The sequence below is a fragment of the Mercurialis annua genome, linkage group LG7, assembly GCF_937616625.2.
Source record: "Mercurialis annua linkage group LG7, ddMerAnnu1.2, whole genome shotgun sequence".
In the NCBI taxonomy this organism is placed as follows: domain Eukaryota; kingdom Viridiplantae; phylum Streptophyta; class Magnoliopsida; order Malpighiales; family Euphorbiaceae; genus Mercurialis; species Mercurialis annua.
Window position 1 is genome coordinate 15,355,027 of NC_065576.1, and position 16,130 is coordinate 15,371,156.

The window sequence follows — 16,130 nt, forward strand, 5'->3', positions numbered from 1 at the left end:
AATATTTGCTTGTGTAAATACTTTAAAAGTAAATTATATAAACTCACAGTGACCGCTTATATCCAAAAACATCACGTTAAACAAAACTCGTTAAGCTTCACGAGCTTCCCGTCCGGTAACTGGTTGTCTCGCCGGATCTAGGAATCAAACAAACATAACTCGAGTAAGAGTCTAACTCTAGAGACATTCTATGTCACACCCGTACTCTAACGTTAGATTATGCATTTAGTAAACGTTCATTATCATGCATTAATATGGTAGAAACTATTTAGCATGTCAATTAATTAGTTTGAAAATTAGTAGGACTCAATTGAACTGAAAGTTTGACGATAAGTTAATTAAACTAATTCGAATGAAAACAATATAAGGTTAGGGACTAAAGGTGGAATAAAAGAACACATAAAGGACTTAATGTTCATTTGTTCTCTTATGGTTATCATGTGAATATGAAATTACAATTATATCCTTAAAAGAATTGATGTGTCAAAACTAAGTCTAATAGCCTTATGTAAATTGTAACTTGATATATATTATAACTAAAGGGAGCAAATTCGAAATATTTCCTTCCTAAAATTATTTCAGAAACCTAAACCTAAAATCTTCATGTTCTAAGGCTGTAGGAAGAGTGGAAAACCTAATTGGTAAGTTTCTTTATCCATTTGTGTCCTTAGGATGAAGTATAGCACTTTGTTGCCTTATTCTGTTTTATTCCAGAAATTTTATCCTTGGTATTTTGAACGTAAGTCGAGTTTTATAGCTCCAAATTACGAAATTCTTGATTCCACAGAAACTTTAGTGTGTCTTCTACAACTTTTGTTCTTTGAGTTTGATCTGATTCTGTCATTTTGATATCTAAAACGACCGCGAGATTTTATTGCTTCAACTGTGAAGACAGTCTGAGCACACCTCACTAAAACTGGAATAACTCATTTCTTATATTTTGAAATCATGAAATTCTTTTTGATTTGGATTCTAGACTCAAGGGGCTAAAAGTTTACAGAAGGGTTTGTTAAAATTCTGTCTATACTATTCACAGGACATGTTTGAATAGAGGCTTAATGTTCTGCCTACTAAGGCAGATTTGGTACTAAGTTTATAATCATGCATAAATCATATAGAAATACATTTTTAGGATCTAAATTTAGGTCAAATAACTATTAGATATATGTATAAGTATGTATATGTGATTGTGATGGTGTTTTCTGATTTACATGACTCATTTAGGTGCTCGTTTTGGCAACGACGGTGCAAGTAGAAAGTAAGGCAGCTTTTGACGATATTTTGGACTAGTTTGGTTGTTGTGTGGTGAGTAGATATACTAGCCCTTGCTACTGAAATCAATATGCTATTTTGATATTCAAAATGTCAAGGTTTATTGTGTTTTAAATGGTTGTTTTGGAATGCACGAAAGGTGTTCGATGAAATGCCTTGTTTAAATATTTCAAATACTACCTTTGGAAAATGTTGTATCAAATGAAAGAAGTTTTGAATTGAATCTATATAATTGTTTGATTTTAGTAAAGCTTTGATGCTTTTGATATAATGAGTATTTGTTTATGAATGTGTAATACCTTCGGAAATTCAATAATCATTTGATTTGGTTAAGTTTTGAATGAGAATTTGAAATGGTTTTACTATTGACTTGTATTGCGTTTTGATGCAATGATTTGAGATTTTTTTTATATGATATGCTTACTCTGTAATGGTACATATTTGGGTGGTGCTGAGTTGTGATATGCACCTGGTTATGTGCTGAGTTAGTTATATGCACATGTGAGATATTGTGAGTGTCTATGAGCATTTGACACAGGCCACTTGATTGATGGTCAGTGAAGGGAGAAGGGCTGAGCCGTGCTAATGATGGAGAAGGGTTAGCCATCAAGTGTTCCTAGATATGTTGGTTAGACTGTAGATCAGTGTTGTGTTCCTGATTACAGGTCTATGGTTATATTATTGTTACAGGGTAATATATCAATGTTATAATTGATGATTGATACGAACTACATTTTATATTTGAAGTGAAATTGTTTTGATATCGTTTATATTTGTAAATGGTTTCGTGATGAACATTACAAGTATTTTTCTTGTTGTATTGAACTGTTTTCTATTATTCGTTATTATATGATATACTTACTTTAAGTATATAAATGTTTTATGCTTGTTATGTCTATTCACTGAGCTTTCGCTCATTTTAGTTGTTTTAAAACCTTTTCAGTTAGCAAGACAATCTACAATACAGTTGACTAGAGAGGGAGTTGGGCTTAGAGTTTGGGCTTGAGACATAGAGGTTGGCCACATCTCCGAGTTTAGAGATGCCTTGATGTTTTTGTTTGAGAATAAACTTATTTGTACCTAAATATATATTTTTAATTATATGTATAAAAGTTTGTAACAATACTTAGTTTTCATGCAGTGGTTTAATTAAAAGGCTTAATACATAGTTTGACCCCTGAACTTGTACCCTTTTACCCATCTAACCTCTAAACTTAACGTCTCACCTATCGAACCTCTGAACTTGTTAAATAATCCGATTTGACCCCTGAACTTGATAAATTTGTAAATATTGAACCCTTCGTGTCCACCTGTCACTTGAAACATTCTAGAAGAAATTGTGTACGGAGGGGTTCAATGTTTACGTATTTATCAAGTTCGGGGGTCAAATCGGGTTATTTAACAAGTTCAGGAGTTCGATAGGTGAGACGTTAAGTTTAGAGGTTAGATGGATAAAAGGGTACAAGTTCAAAGGTCAAACTATGTATTCAGCCTTAATTAAAATGCTGTATAAAAGGTTTTTATGTATTTGTGGTTAATTATTTATAGAACATGTTTTAAAATGTTGATTTGGAAATAAATTTATTTTAAATAACCGTCAATCTCGTGCTAAGTAAGGCGAGGTATGACAATTTTGGTATCAGAGCTTCGGTTTGATGGTCCTGTAGACTCTTCACTTTGGTTTTTGATATTTTATTGATTATAGGACCATGGAAGCTCAAGGTCGTGGAGATAGGGTTTCTCAACGTGAGAATGTTGGCCAACAGGGAAGGAATGTAGAGGATGAAGCAGAGTCTAGGGGTAGTACTGATCATGAATTAGAGTCTGAGGCTAGGGCTCATGTAGTTAATCAACCAGTACCTCCTGTACCCCCAGCTGTACCAATCCTACAGCTAGATCCTGCTATCTTAGCACAAACCATCATTGCTACTCTACAAGCTCAAGACACAAGAAGAAAACCTGGGGATATCATTGAACATGCTAAAAAGTGTGGAGCATTTGATTTTCATGGCTCCATTGATTCCAAAGAAGCAGATAGATGGCTTAGAGCTACAGATAAGTCTTTTAATACTTTAGAGTTGACAGATGTGCAGAAGGTCAGTAATGTTTATGGCTTGCTACATGATACAGCAGATGCATGGTTTGCTAGGATCAGATTGCTATTAGGAGATCAGTTGACCTGGGAGATATTCAAGACTGAGTTTCGCAGGGAGTATTTAACTAACGCATACAATGCAGAAAGGCAGAATGAGTTTATTGCTCTAAAGCAGGGTTCAATGACAGTGCGGGAATACATCGATAAATTTGAAGAACTTTACAAGTTTGCATCAGAAATCTTTCCTACAGAAGCTCAAAAATGTTACAGATTCAAAGAGGGGCTGCAAACTGTTTTGAAGAATGAACTATCATTGTATGAGGGAACACAGTTTAGAGGCTGGGTAGAGAAGGCGATAGAAAAAGAAAAGCTGAGAGAAGAGCTTGAACAAGAGAGTAAACAAAAAGCTTCTGTTTGGACTGGAAAACAAGGGGGATTTAATAAGGGAACTAGCTCATTTCAACAAAGAAAATCAGACATTGGAGGATCTAGAGGTAACAGAATACCCTGGTCTTGGTCTGGTTCACAGAGACCTCAGTCACATGATAGCAATTTCTCAGCGAGACAACCAGCATCTAGTGTTGGCAGAGTGGCTAGCAAGAAGAGATCTATAACTTGCTTTGAATGTGGTGGCATGGGACATATTAGGAGGGATTGTCCTAGTATGGCACAGTTTAGCTCAGGTCGTGGCAGAGGTTTTCAAGGTACTGCAAATAGAGGTGGTCGAACGTCAGGCTTTGATAGAGGTTCAGGTCGAGGTTCTGGCTTTAATGCGAATAAGGAAGGCGGAGCCTCAACTTCAGCACAACCTATGCAAGGTACCCAAACTAATAAACCTGCTGTACAACCTAGAGTATTTGCTTTGACTCAACAAGAGGCAGCGGCTTCTCCAGATGTTATTTCTGGTAGGTTAACTATCTTTGGTAGGGATGCTTATGTTTTAATTGACCCTGGTGCAACACATTCTTTCATTGTGTCATCATTCATATCATGCATACCTCGAGACAAGAGTGTGATGAACCATGCTTTAGTGGTAGATTTGCCAGTGGGTCAGTCAGTAGTTTGCCAGCATGTTTATAAAGATTGTGAGATACAGATTGAGGATCATAAGTTTGAGGTAGATTTAGTTCCTTTAGCACTTCAGATGTTTGATGTTATACTTGGTATGGATGTTTTATCCAAATACAAAGCAGTTGTTGACTGTTATAGAAAGAGGGTGCATTTTCAATTACCAGAACATGGTGAAGTTGTATTCAAAGGTGAGAAAAGTTCAGAACACTATGGAATGGTATCATCTTTAACTGCTAGAAGAATGTTGAAGAAGGGTTGTGAAGCATACTTGGCATATGTTATAGATACAGAAAAAGAAGGGGTAAAACTTGAAAATATTCATGTTGTGAATGAATTTGCTGATGTATTTCCTGATGATCTACCAGGCTTACCACCAGATAGAGAGACTGAATTTAGTGTTGATTTGCAACCAGGCACTAACCCTATTTCTCAAGCTCCGTATAGAATGGCACCGGCTGAATTGAAAGAACTAAAGGTGCAGTTGCAAGAATTGCTTGATAAAGGTTACATTAGACCTAGTTTTTCACCTTGGGGAGCTCCAGTGTTATTTGTGAAAAAGAAAGATGGAACTATGAGATTGTGTATTGATTACAGACAACTAAACAAGGTTACAATTCGCAACAAGTATCCATTGCCTCGAATAGATGACTTATTTGATCAACTACAAGGAGCTAGAGTATTCTCCAAGATTGACTTGAGATCTGGTTATCATCAATTAAAGATCAAGAATCCAGATATTCCTAAGACTGCATTTAGGACTCGATATGGTCACTATGAATTCCTTGTTATGCCATTCGGGTTAACTAATGCTCCAGCTGCTTTCATGGATTTGATGAACAGAGTTTTCAAGCCTTATTTAGATAGCTTTGTGATTGTATTCATCGATGATATCTTAGTGTACTCTAGATCTGAGGAGGAGCATGCAGAACACTTAAGACTTGTTTTGCAGACTTTAAGAGAAAAACAGTTGTACGCCAAGTTTAGCAAGTGTGAGTTCTGGTTAGAGAAAGTTGTATTTCTTGGCCATGTTATCTCAGCAGAGGGAATTTATGTTGATCCTAAAAAGGTGGAAGCTATAATTAACTGGAATTCTCCGAGTAATGTACATGAGGTACGCAGTTTTCTAGGTTTGGCTGGTTATTACAGACGGTTTGTGAAAGACTTTTCTATTATTGCCTCACCATTAACAAAGCTACTAAGAAAAGATGTGAAATTTGTGTGGAGTCAACAATGTCAGGATAGCTTTGATGCTTTGAAGGATTGTTTAACTTCAGCTTCAGTTTTAACACTTCCAGTTACAGATTTGGGGTATGTTGTATATAGTGATGCTTCCAAGAATGGGTTGGGTTGTGTATTGATGCAGCAGGGAAAGGTAATTGCTTATGCTTCAAGGCAGTTAAGACCACATGAATTGAATTATCCTACACATGATTTAGAACTTGCAGCAGTGATATTTGCTTTGAAGATATGGAGACATTACCTATATGGCGAGAAATGTCTTATCTACACTGATCATAAAAGTTTGAAGTACATACTGAGTCAGAAAGAACTGAATCTGAGACAAAGAAGATGGATAGAACTTCTGAAAGATTATGATCTTACTATTGAGTATCACCCTGGAAAAGCTAACATAGTAGCTGATGCCCTTAGCAGGAAATCTTCAGGTAATTTGTTTTATATCAACACCGTAAGGATTCCATTATTGCTTGAACTGAGAAGACTTAATGTAGAATTAAGTGAAAGTGAAAATGGAGCTTTATTAGCTACTTTGAAGGTTCTTCCTATTTTGATTGAAAGAATTAGGGATGCTCAGAATGAAGATGACAAATTAGTGAAAATAAAGGGTGAAGTTCAACAAGATAACATAAATGATTTCAAAGTTTCTGATGATGGCACTCTACTATACAAGGGTAGATTATGTGTTCCTAATATTGATATATTAAAAAGAGAAATAATGGAGGAAGCACACAATTCAGCATATGCTATGCATCCGGGGAGTACAAAAATGTATCATACATTGAAAGAAAACTACTGGTGGTCGGGAATGAAGAAAGAAATTGCAGAATTTGTGTCTAAATGTTTAACGTGCCAGCAAGTTAAAGCAGAGCACCAGCATCCAGCGGGTTTGCTACAACCACTTTCTATTCCTGAATGGAAATGGGAACATGTGACAATGGATTTTGTTGTTGGGTTACCTAGGACTCAACAGGGACATGATGCGATATGGATTATTGTTGATAGACTAACAAAATCAGCACATTTTCTTCCTATAAAGGTAAACTATCCTCTTGATAAACTTGCTGAAATTTACACTAGGGAGATAGTTAGACTGCATGGTGTTCCATATTCTATTGTGTCTGATAGGGATCCGAGATTTACATCGAGGTTTTGGCAAAGCTTACAATTAGCTTTGGGTACTAAACTGAAATTCAGTACAGCGTTTCACCCTCAGACAGATGGGCAATCAGAACGGACTATTCAAACTTTAGAGGATATGTTGCGTGCATGCATGATTGAATTTCAGGGTAGTTGGGATAAATATGTGCCACTCATGGAGTTTGCATACAACAATAGCTATCATTCTAGTTTGGGAATGGCTCCTTATGAAGCATTATATGGTAGAAAGTGCAGAACACCAGTGTGTTGGGATGAAATTGGGGAAAAACAGTTAATAGGCCCAGAAATTGTTCAAATCACTACCGAAAAAGTACAATTAATCAGAGATCGCCTCAAGGAATCCCAAGATAGACAAAAGAGCTATGCTGATTTGAAGAGGAAGTCGATTGAGTATAGTGTGGGTGATAAAGTGTTTCTCAAGATCTCGCCATGGAAAGGGATATTAAGATTTGGCAAGCGAGGGAAACTAAGTCCAAGGTTCATTGGTCCATATGAAGTAATTGAAAAGATTGGTCCAGTAGCTTATAGGTTAGCCTTACCTCCAGAGTTATCGCAGATTTATAACGTCTTTCATGTTTCAATGTTGCGGAGATACATGAGTGATCCTAGTCACGTCTTACAGGTTCAGCCTATAGAGTTAAAAGATGATTTGTCATATGAAGAAGAACCAGTTGCTATTTTAGCAAAGGAAGATAAAGAGTTAAGAAATAAGGTTATTCCTCTAGTAAAAGTATTGTGGAAACATCACGGAAGTGAGGAAGCAACTTGGGAACGAGAGGAAGATATGAGAAATAGATACCCTCATCTATTCTAGCTTAATTTCGAGGACGAAATTTCCTAAGGTGGGGAGGATTGTCACACCCGTGCTCTAACGTTAGATTATGCATTTAGTAAACGTTCATTATCATGCATTAATATGGTAGAGTCTATTTAGCATGTCAATTAATTAGTTTGAAAATTAGTAGGACTCAATTGAACTGAAAGTTTGACGATAAGTTAATTAAACTAATTCGAATGAAAACAATATAAGGTTAGGGACTAAAGGTGGAATAAAAGAACACATAAAGGACTTAATGTTCATTTGTTCTCTTATGGTTATCATGTGAATATGAAATTACAATTATATCCTTAAAAGAATTGATGTGTCAAAACTAAGTCTAATAGCCTTATGTAAATTGTAACTTGATATATATTATAACTAAAGGGAGCAAATTCGAAATATTTCCTTCCTAAAATTATTTCAGAAACCTAAACCTAAAATCTTCATGTTCTAAGGCTGTAGGAAGAGTGGAAAACCTAATTGGTAAGTTTCTTTATCCATTTGTGTCCTTAGGATGAAGTATAGCACTTTGTTGCCTTATTCTGTTTTATTCCAGAAATTTTATCCTTGGTATTTTGAACATAAGTCGAGTTTTATAGCTCCAAATTACGTAATTCTTGATTCCACAGAAACTTTAGTGTGTCTTCTACAACTTTTGTTCTTTGAGTTTGATCTGATTCTATCATTTTGATATCTAAAACGACCGCGACATTTTATTGCTTCAACTGTGAAGACAGTCTGAGCACACCTCACTAAAACTGGAATAGCTCATTTCTTATATTTTGAAATCATGAAATTCTTTTTGATTTGGATTCTAGACTCAAGGGGCTAAAAGTTAACCGAAGGGTTTGTTAAAATTCTGTCAATACTATTCACAGGACATATTTGAATAGAGGCTTAATGTTCTGCCTACTAAGGCAGATTTGGTACTAAGTTTATAATCATGCATAAATCATATAGAAATACATTTTTAGGATCTAAATTTAGGTCAAATAACTATTAGATATGTGTATAAGTATGTATATGTGATTGTGATGGTGTTTTCTGATTTACATGACTCATTTAGGTGCTCGTTTTGGCAACGACGGTGCAAGTAGAAAGTAAGGCAGCTTTTGACGATATTTTGGACTAGTTTGGTTGTTGTGTGGTGAGTAGATATACTAGCCCTTGCTACTGAAATCAATATGCTATTTTGATATTCAAAATGTCAAGGTTTATTGTGTTTTAAATGGTTGTTTTGGAATGCACGAAAGGTGTTCGATGAAATGCCTTGTTTAAATATTTCAAATACTACCTTTGGAAAATGTTGTATCAAATGAAAGAAGTTTTGAATTGAATCTATATAATTGTTTGATTTTAGTAAAGCTTTGATGCTTTTGATATAATGAGTATTTGTTTATGAATGTGTAATACCTTCGGAAATTCAATAATCATTTGATTTGGTTAAGTTTTGAATGAGAATTTGAAATGGTTTTACTATTGACTTGTATTGCGTTTTGATGCAATGATTTGAGATTTTTTTTTATATGATATGCTTACTCTGTAATGGTACATATTTGAGTGGTGCTGAGTTGTGATATGCACCTGGTTATGTGCTGAGTTAGTTATATGCACATGTGAGATATTGTGAGTGTCTATGCGCATTTGACACAGGCCACTTGATTGATGGTCAGTGAAGGGAGAAGGGCTGAGCCGTGCTAATGATGGAGAAGGGTTAGCCATCAAGTGTTCCTAGATATGTTGGTTAGACTGTAGATCAGTGTTGTGTTCCTGATTACAGGTCTATGGTTATATTATTGTTACAGGGTAATATATCAATGTTATAATTGATGATTGATACGAACTACATTTTATATTTGAAGTGAAATTGTTTTGATATCGTTTATATTTGTAAATGGTTTCGTGATGAACATTACAAGTATTTTTCTTGTTGTATTGAACTGTTTTCTATTATTCGTTATTATATGATATACTTACTTTAAGTATATAAATGTTTTATGCTTGTTATGTCTATTCACTGAGCTTTCGCTCATTTTAGTTGTTTTAAAACCTTTTCAGTTAGCAAGACAATCTACAATACAGTTGACTAGAGAGGGAGTTGGGCTTAGAGTTTGGGCTTGAGACATAGAGGTTGGCCACATCTCCGAGTTTAGAGATGCCTTGATGTTTTTGTTTGAGAATAAACTTATTTGTACCTAAATATATATTTTTAATTATATGTATAAAAGTTTGTAACAATACTTAGTTTTCATGCAGTGGTTTAATTAAAATGCTGTATAAAAGGTTTTTATGTATTTGTGGTTAATTATTTATAGAACATGTTTTAAAATGTTGATTTGGAAATAAATTTATTTTAAATAACCGTCAATCTCGTGCTAAGTAAGGCGAGGTATGACATTCTAGACTCGAGATATAACCATATACATATCTCGTCGAGTTCTATCCGCGTTTAACTCGATTTGTTTTATCTTCGATACTAACTCTAGATGACTTTAAGTTTACGACTTAAAACTTAAACTAAAATGTCTAACTCCGCATATCAAAATTCTAATCCTACTTCCCATGTTTACGCCCCAATTTTACGTTTTTGAAATTCAATCGAATCATCATTGATTACACGACTTGAAATTGTCTGAAATCAAGTTTCCGCGTCGTGTCAGGGCCCTGAATGCCCGAATCGAAGATTCCCTTCGGCGAAAGACTGCATGTTCGTGCAGCCTGTTGGCTGCCGACGTGCAGCCCTGGGGTTCACTCCCTGAGCCATTTCCGACGTGTTCCCAACTTAAAAACTCCAAACGCGCTCAAATACATCAATAACTCAAACTATAAACTCAAAACGCTATAAATCGATCCTAAACGATGAAACCGCTCCGTGGCCTAAAACTTTAACTCAATATATCCTTAAATCTATCCACCCAAACGATAAAACGTCAAGCTTACCTTGATTCGCCACTGAAATACGATTGATTCGAGCTATAGAAAGTGAAAAACGGTCGAGGAACGGAGATCGAGCGTGAGAATGATGTTACTGATCATGAGAAATGAAATGAAAGTTTGATTTTAGCTTTTGGATGATTCTTATGGAATCATAATCCTTATATATATATATATATATCTGGCTAAATTGCACTTTATTTTTTAAAACTTTCAAAAGTTGCAATTTAACCCAAAATTTATACGTGTCCAAAGCTTAAACGGACTCCAATTGATTCAAAACTTTTACCATAAATATTATACAATATTTCGCGGACCTTGGCGAAATAAGTATTAACTCGAGATTTATATTATATTTTATATTAATTTTTTAAGTCTTTTTCTTCAATCCCGCTAATCTGCTCAATAAATATTATTCTAAAATCCCGATATTATTAAATTAAATCCATCCTCACTTAATTTATCTGAACTTACGACACGTGGAACGACTTAATGATCTTAAAATATTTGGGGTATTACAGAATGCTTGTATATATCAGCATGTTTTTTTAGGAATATGAGGATGTTGAAGCTTCTTTAGAAAAGATTTTGGTGATGAGATGCCTGAAAATTTGATTATGATAATGTTAGGCAATTATGTGTGTTGTTACAATGTTTTTTACAAAATGACTATGAGAATTTCTAGTTCTCTTTATTTGACCTCGAATAACCACTTGAACGAGATTTCTGATTCGTCAACTATTTTGCAGGACTGGAATGTCTAGTGATTCTAGTCTAAGTTCAATTGCCATTCAAATAAAACCAAAATTTGATAAATATTGGGATGATCCTTTAGTGATGAATAAGTTGATTTTCTTTTCAAATATTTTGGACCTTCGGGATGGAATGTATACATGAAATACACTTTGAGTCAAATGTATGGTTGTCATGAGGGCAAGTTTTTGTTACTTTTTTTTATGGAAGATCTGGTTGAACTCTTCAATGAATATGAAGTGCTTTACAAGAAGGAATTAGCCACTACTCGGGGAACAGCCAATCAGCAGAAATTATAGGGTAATCCTCCCAAGCTAATTTTGTTTTGAAGAAAGATAACTGCAACAAATGTTAGAGACTGGTGGTGCGAGTGGAAGAAAAAAATATGAAGTGGATATTAACCTAAGTGACACAATAGTTGTAAATGATTCTCAATTTGATATCCTACGATGGTGGAAGTTGAATTCTGAGAGGTTTCGAGTCCTTTCTAGAATGGCCTGTGATATTCTTGCTGTACTAGTCTTAACAGTTGCTTCAGAATCAGCCTTTAGCACTAGAGGAAGAGTGCTTGATAACTTAAGGAGTTGCTTGACTCCTAAAATAGTAAAGGCATTGGACTGTACTAAGGATTGGATTGGCTAAGCGATCCATCAAAGACAGTCTATATTGAGGAGACACTAAAAGAGTTGGAGCAACATGAAGAAGGTAATAAAATAAATAATTCTTATTCCTTTTGTTTCAGTTTTTTTTAGTTGTATTTTTACTAACTGTTTGTGTGTTTTTCCTCAGATCTTCAAGCTCTAGCAAATGCTGTGAATGAACAATAGTTTATCTTGAAGTTCTTTTATTTATTTTCTGTTTGCTTGCTTCTTTTCTATTCATATACTAACCTAGTCTTATGGTGGAAACATTTGCTGCTTCAGTTAGTCATATGATGCATTATTTTGCTAAGCGTATAATTATGTTGTAACACCCCATAAATTTAATGGATTAAGTCACTCCATGTGGGGAGTATTTTATAGGTCCGAGAATAAGTAAATTTAATTTAAACCTAAATTTAATTAAGAAGAGTCCCTAAAAATATATTGAGGTTATATGAGGTTAAAATTTAAATTTTAATAAACATAATTAATCGGGACTAAAAAATGCTTATAAAATAAAATAAAATAATTTATAAGTCCCGAGTGAATATTTTTAGAGTCAATATTCACGAAATATTTTTAGGAAGCTATAGTTGAAATTTCATAAGATTTGGACGTAAATTTTATATTAAGTGGGAGTAGTCTAGACCTAATAAATCTACATAGAGTTATTAAAAATAAAATATATGTCCCGTAAGAATAAAAATTACATTTTTATTTGTTTTATAGTTTATGGATTTTTTGGGTAAAGTTTCATGAAATTTGGAATTCGTTTCCGTTTTAACTATGGACGAATATTTAAGAATTGGGTTAAAATACATGATTAAACTGCTTGGATTAAAGTGTATATTAGCCAAACTATATAAATCATTTCATTTCATTAGATACAACAGCCATATTTCTCATTTCTTCTCTGTTTCTTTGTGTGAGCTAGGGTTAGGATTTTTCAATCCGAATTCTCATTTATAGCTCGAATTTCTTCGGTAATCCACTAGTATTCGAGGTAATAACCGTTAATTTGAATTCGGTTATATATTATTTGAATTATATTTGAGTTTATAACGGTTATCGTATCGAATCGATCGAATTCAAATCGATTCGACGTTTCGATTGTGAAATTGAACGTCTTATAGTTGATTGAAATGTTTCGGGTGAACGTTTGGGGTCGGAGGGCTCGAAAAATGGATTCCGAGCTGTTGTGTGTTGCCCACAGAGGTTGCATGAAGGTGCAACCTATGAGCTGCATGAACGTTCAACAACGCTGCAGGAACTTGTAGCACAAGGGTGCACGAATATGCAACAAGGTTGCACGATCGTGAAACCACTTGGCTGTATGTACGCACAACTGATGATGTGCTGACGTACAACGGGTTTGACGAGGAGTTTTTGGGTGACTTTTGCCCTAGTAGTTCGACGTGTTTTTCCATCGATCCGAGAATGTTTTAAATTTTAATTAGGACGTTTAAAAGGTTAAAAAGAACAAAGACACATAAAGATGGCCTGTTTATTTAAACGATGTGGCGTTTTAATAAAGCCAAACATTAATCAATCGACTATTAATAGGACTGTGAGGTTATACCGAGAGTTGGGATAAATGATATGTTATAGGTCTAGTTTGTAGATAGAGTCTACACTTTAAAGTTAGAATTCTTATATGAATTATGTTTTAACAATTAAATTTTAACTAGATCCGATGGGCCAGCGAGCTACCGGACCTGGAGAGTAATCAAGTTTGAATTTGGGATATTGATTTTTGTGAGTTTTTATATAATTACTTTTGAGTATTGAAAAGTCCATTATTTTATACGATCAAATGTTTTATACGAATTACATACATACATTGGTTTGAAACTAATATAGATCTGATGGAACGTGCCTTCCTACTAGGCGGGAATAGGACTGTGTGATCACCAGTTTTGATTTGAGATTTAGTTATATTTGTGTATGCAAAGTATAAGTTGGACATTGTTTGTTAGATACGAGGTAACTCGGTGAAATCTCTCAGGACTGGGATCTTGGTGAATATATTCTCGGGACCTGTATTTAGTGAGTAACTCGGTCGAGATCCTCGAGACTTACAATTTAGGATTAAGAAATAGTATCGGTAACTCATTTAATATTCTCGGGACCGTGCCACATGAATTGATTTGATTTGGATATGGTACGAGTAGTTTATAATATGAATTTGAGATTCGGGTTTCAATCTGAATCCGTATTAGGATGCATGTGCAATAAACTGTTTGTAGCATGTGTTTTGTTTTATCGAATATTCATTTGTAAATTATATGAACTCACTAAATATTGACCCCATTGATATTCCCTTTTACAGGTAAATAAAGTTTTGATATGACTAGGCTTCCAGTTCTTTTTTCGGAATTCGTTTTTCAGCAATGTCATTCTAGAGCTGCAAAGTAGTTCGGTCTATTTCACAGTAATTGTTTTTTGAAATGGTTTACTCTGATATGAAACTATTGTTTTGTGTATATGGTTTTGAATGCTGCGTGTTTGTACAAAAAGGGATTTTGCCAGTGTTTATATAGTAAAACTGGATTACAAAATGTGCAAATCAATTGTTATTTATGTTAACTGGCTTTATACTGTTGGCACTGTATTCAGACATGGCTATTGTGATAAGTGGAATTTGTAATTAGGCTCTGATTTTTAGAGATACAATTACAATGTTCTGATTACATTTTCAGAAAAGGTTTTACAACACTGGTGAAGTAAAGTTAAGACCTTTTTATGTTTTCAAAACGCAAAAAATTTATAGAGGTTTCCAGACTTACTACAGGTTTCGAAATAATCATTCCCATTCCCTAGCGCCGGCCTCGACTCATGGAATTGGATCGTGACATATATGTTGCCATGCTAGACTAGTGCTGCTTGATAATGATAATGATAGATTGGCATGAGATTAGGTTGACCTTGTTTGATTTCTCTGTATTTTGTATAAGGGCTATGATGATGCTTCCACTGTCAATGACTTTGAATACTATAGGTTGTCATTGTTGAGGCACTTCTATTTGATTGTTGCCACCTTTTAAAACTTTTAATGTTATGCTTGACATACTTTTAAATCTGAGCCTGTTTAAGCAATTAATATTGATGAGATCTAGCAGTACCTTTTTGATTTCGATTCATTATTATGTTATGTTTCTGATTCTTTCTTGTTTAATCTATCGTTAGACATTATTATGTTTATTAAGACTATGATGAAGTTTTCACCATTTGAAGTCTTAAATATACTTAACCATTAACGGTGTGAAATAAAATGTTGCCTTTTAAAAGAGTTGAGTTGTCATTTGACTTAAAAATTTGAAATATGAGCCCTATGTTTCATTTTTTTTAATATGTCTCCTGTATTTTGTTATTACTCTTTAGTTGTTCTGTTTTGCTATTTTTGTGTTTGCAGAAAATGTCTTATTTTGCAAACTGATCGGTGGAGGCATATTTTAGAAGCAATCAAGTTCTGAGTGCAGTATGCATTACTTTTTAGATGCATACTGAACTTTTATTTTGCAATGTTTATGTTATGAAATCATTATTTGCTATTTTGATTTACTGCAATTTTTTTGAATGTTTGAATCTGTTATTTTTGTACAGCCTATATAATTGTAAAGTTTAGTAATTGTAATTACAAATTTGATATGTAAATTTACAAGTTAAGCTATTTTTTGATAAATGGTTTGTAATATTATAAGTTCAATATAATTTTTTAGAAATTTAGAATAGCCTGTAACATTTTTTAAGTTTGTACTTGATAAATAAAAAAAGTTTTTAATTTTATGCAAATTCTTTATTCGGTGCATCGACTGATCTGAACCGTAAAAAACCGAAATTTTGGTTCACCAAATCGAAATAACCATAAACCAAAGTAAGAAAATTTAGTTTACGAATTTAAGGAGTGGTTTGCTTTAGTTTAGGGAATGTACATCAAACCGAACCAAACTGAACCACGCACACCCCTACTCTTGTCCCACCCATATCGATCCCTCTCACACATAGTGTCTCTTTCTATGCACCCTTTCATAAATACTCTCAACTTTCAGTTAACCATTATAACTAGAATTCATTACTAGTATCCCATGAATATGAGTTCAAACTACAATTTTTTTACATAAAATAATGTAAAATAATAGGAATCACT

At 34.1% G+C, this 16,130-nt stretch overlaps 1 protein-coding gene and 1 long non-coding RNA gene across 2 annotated transcripts; both read left to right on the plus strand.

Annotated features, from left to right (window-relative positions):
* Positions 1-552: 552 nt before the first annotated feature.
* On the plus strand, positions 553-2,406 carry LOC130014789 (uncharacterized). Its single transcript, XR_008789504.1, has 3 exons — positions 553-641; positions 1,225-1,305; positions 2,216-2,406. It is a non-coding gene; the product is annotated as an uncharacterized LOC130014789 (long non-coding RNA).
* A 575-nt stretch (positions 2,407-2,981) lies between these two features.
* LOC130014822 (uncharacterized) lies at positions 2,982-9,949 on the plus strand. The gene is made up of 3 exons (XM_056103767.1): positions 2,982-4,272; positions 8,722-8,802; positions 9,714-9,949. The coding sequence occupies exons 1-2, from the start codon at positions 2,982-2,984 to the stop codon at positions 8,757-8,759; spliced, it is 1,329 nt and encodes a 442-aa protein (XP_055959742.1). The 3' UTR covers positions 8,760-8,802; positions 9,714-9,949.
* Positions 9,950-16,130: the final 6,181 nt, after the last annotated feature.

Bases quoted from the DNA above. Each gene is read 5' to 3' on its own strand.
- LOC130014822 (XM_056103767.1), top strand. From the start codon at position 2,982: ATGGAAGCTCAAGGTCGTGGAGATAGGGTTTCTCAACGTGAGAATGTT. The intron at 4,273-8,721 runs GTAGGTTAACTA...TGACTCATTTAG, and splicing joins TTCTCCAGATGTTATTTCTG to GTGCTCGTTTTGGCAACGAC.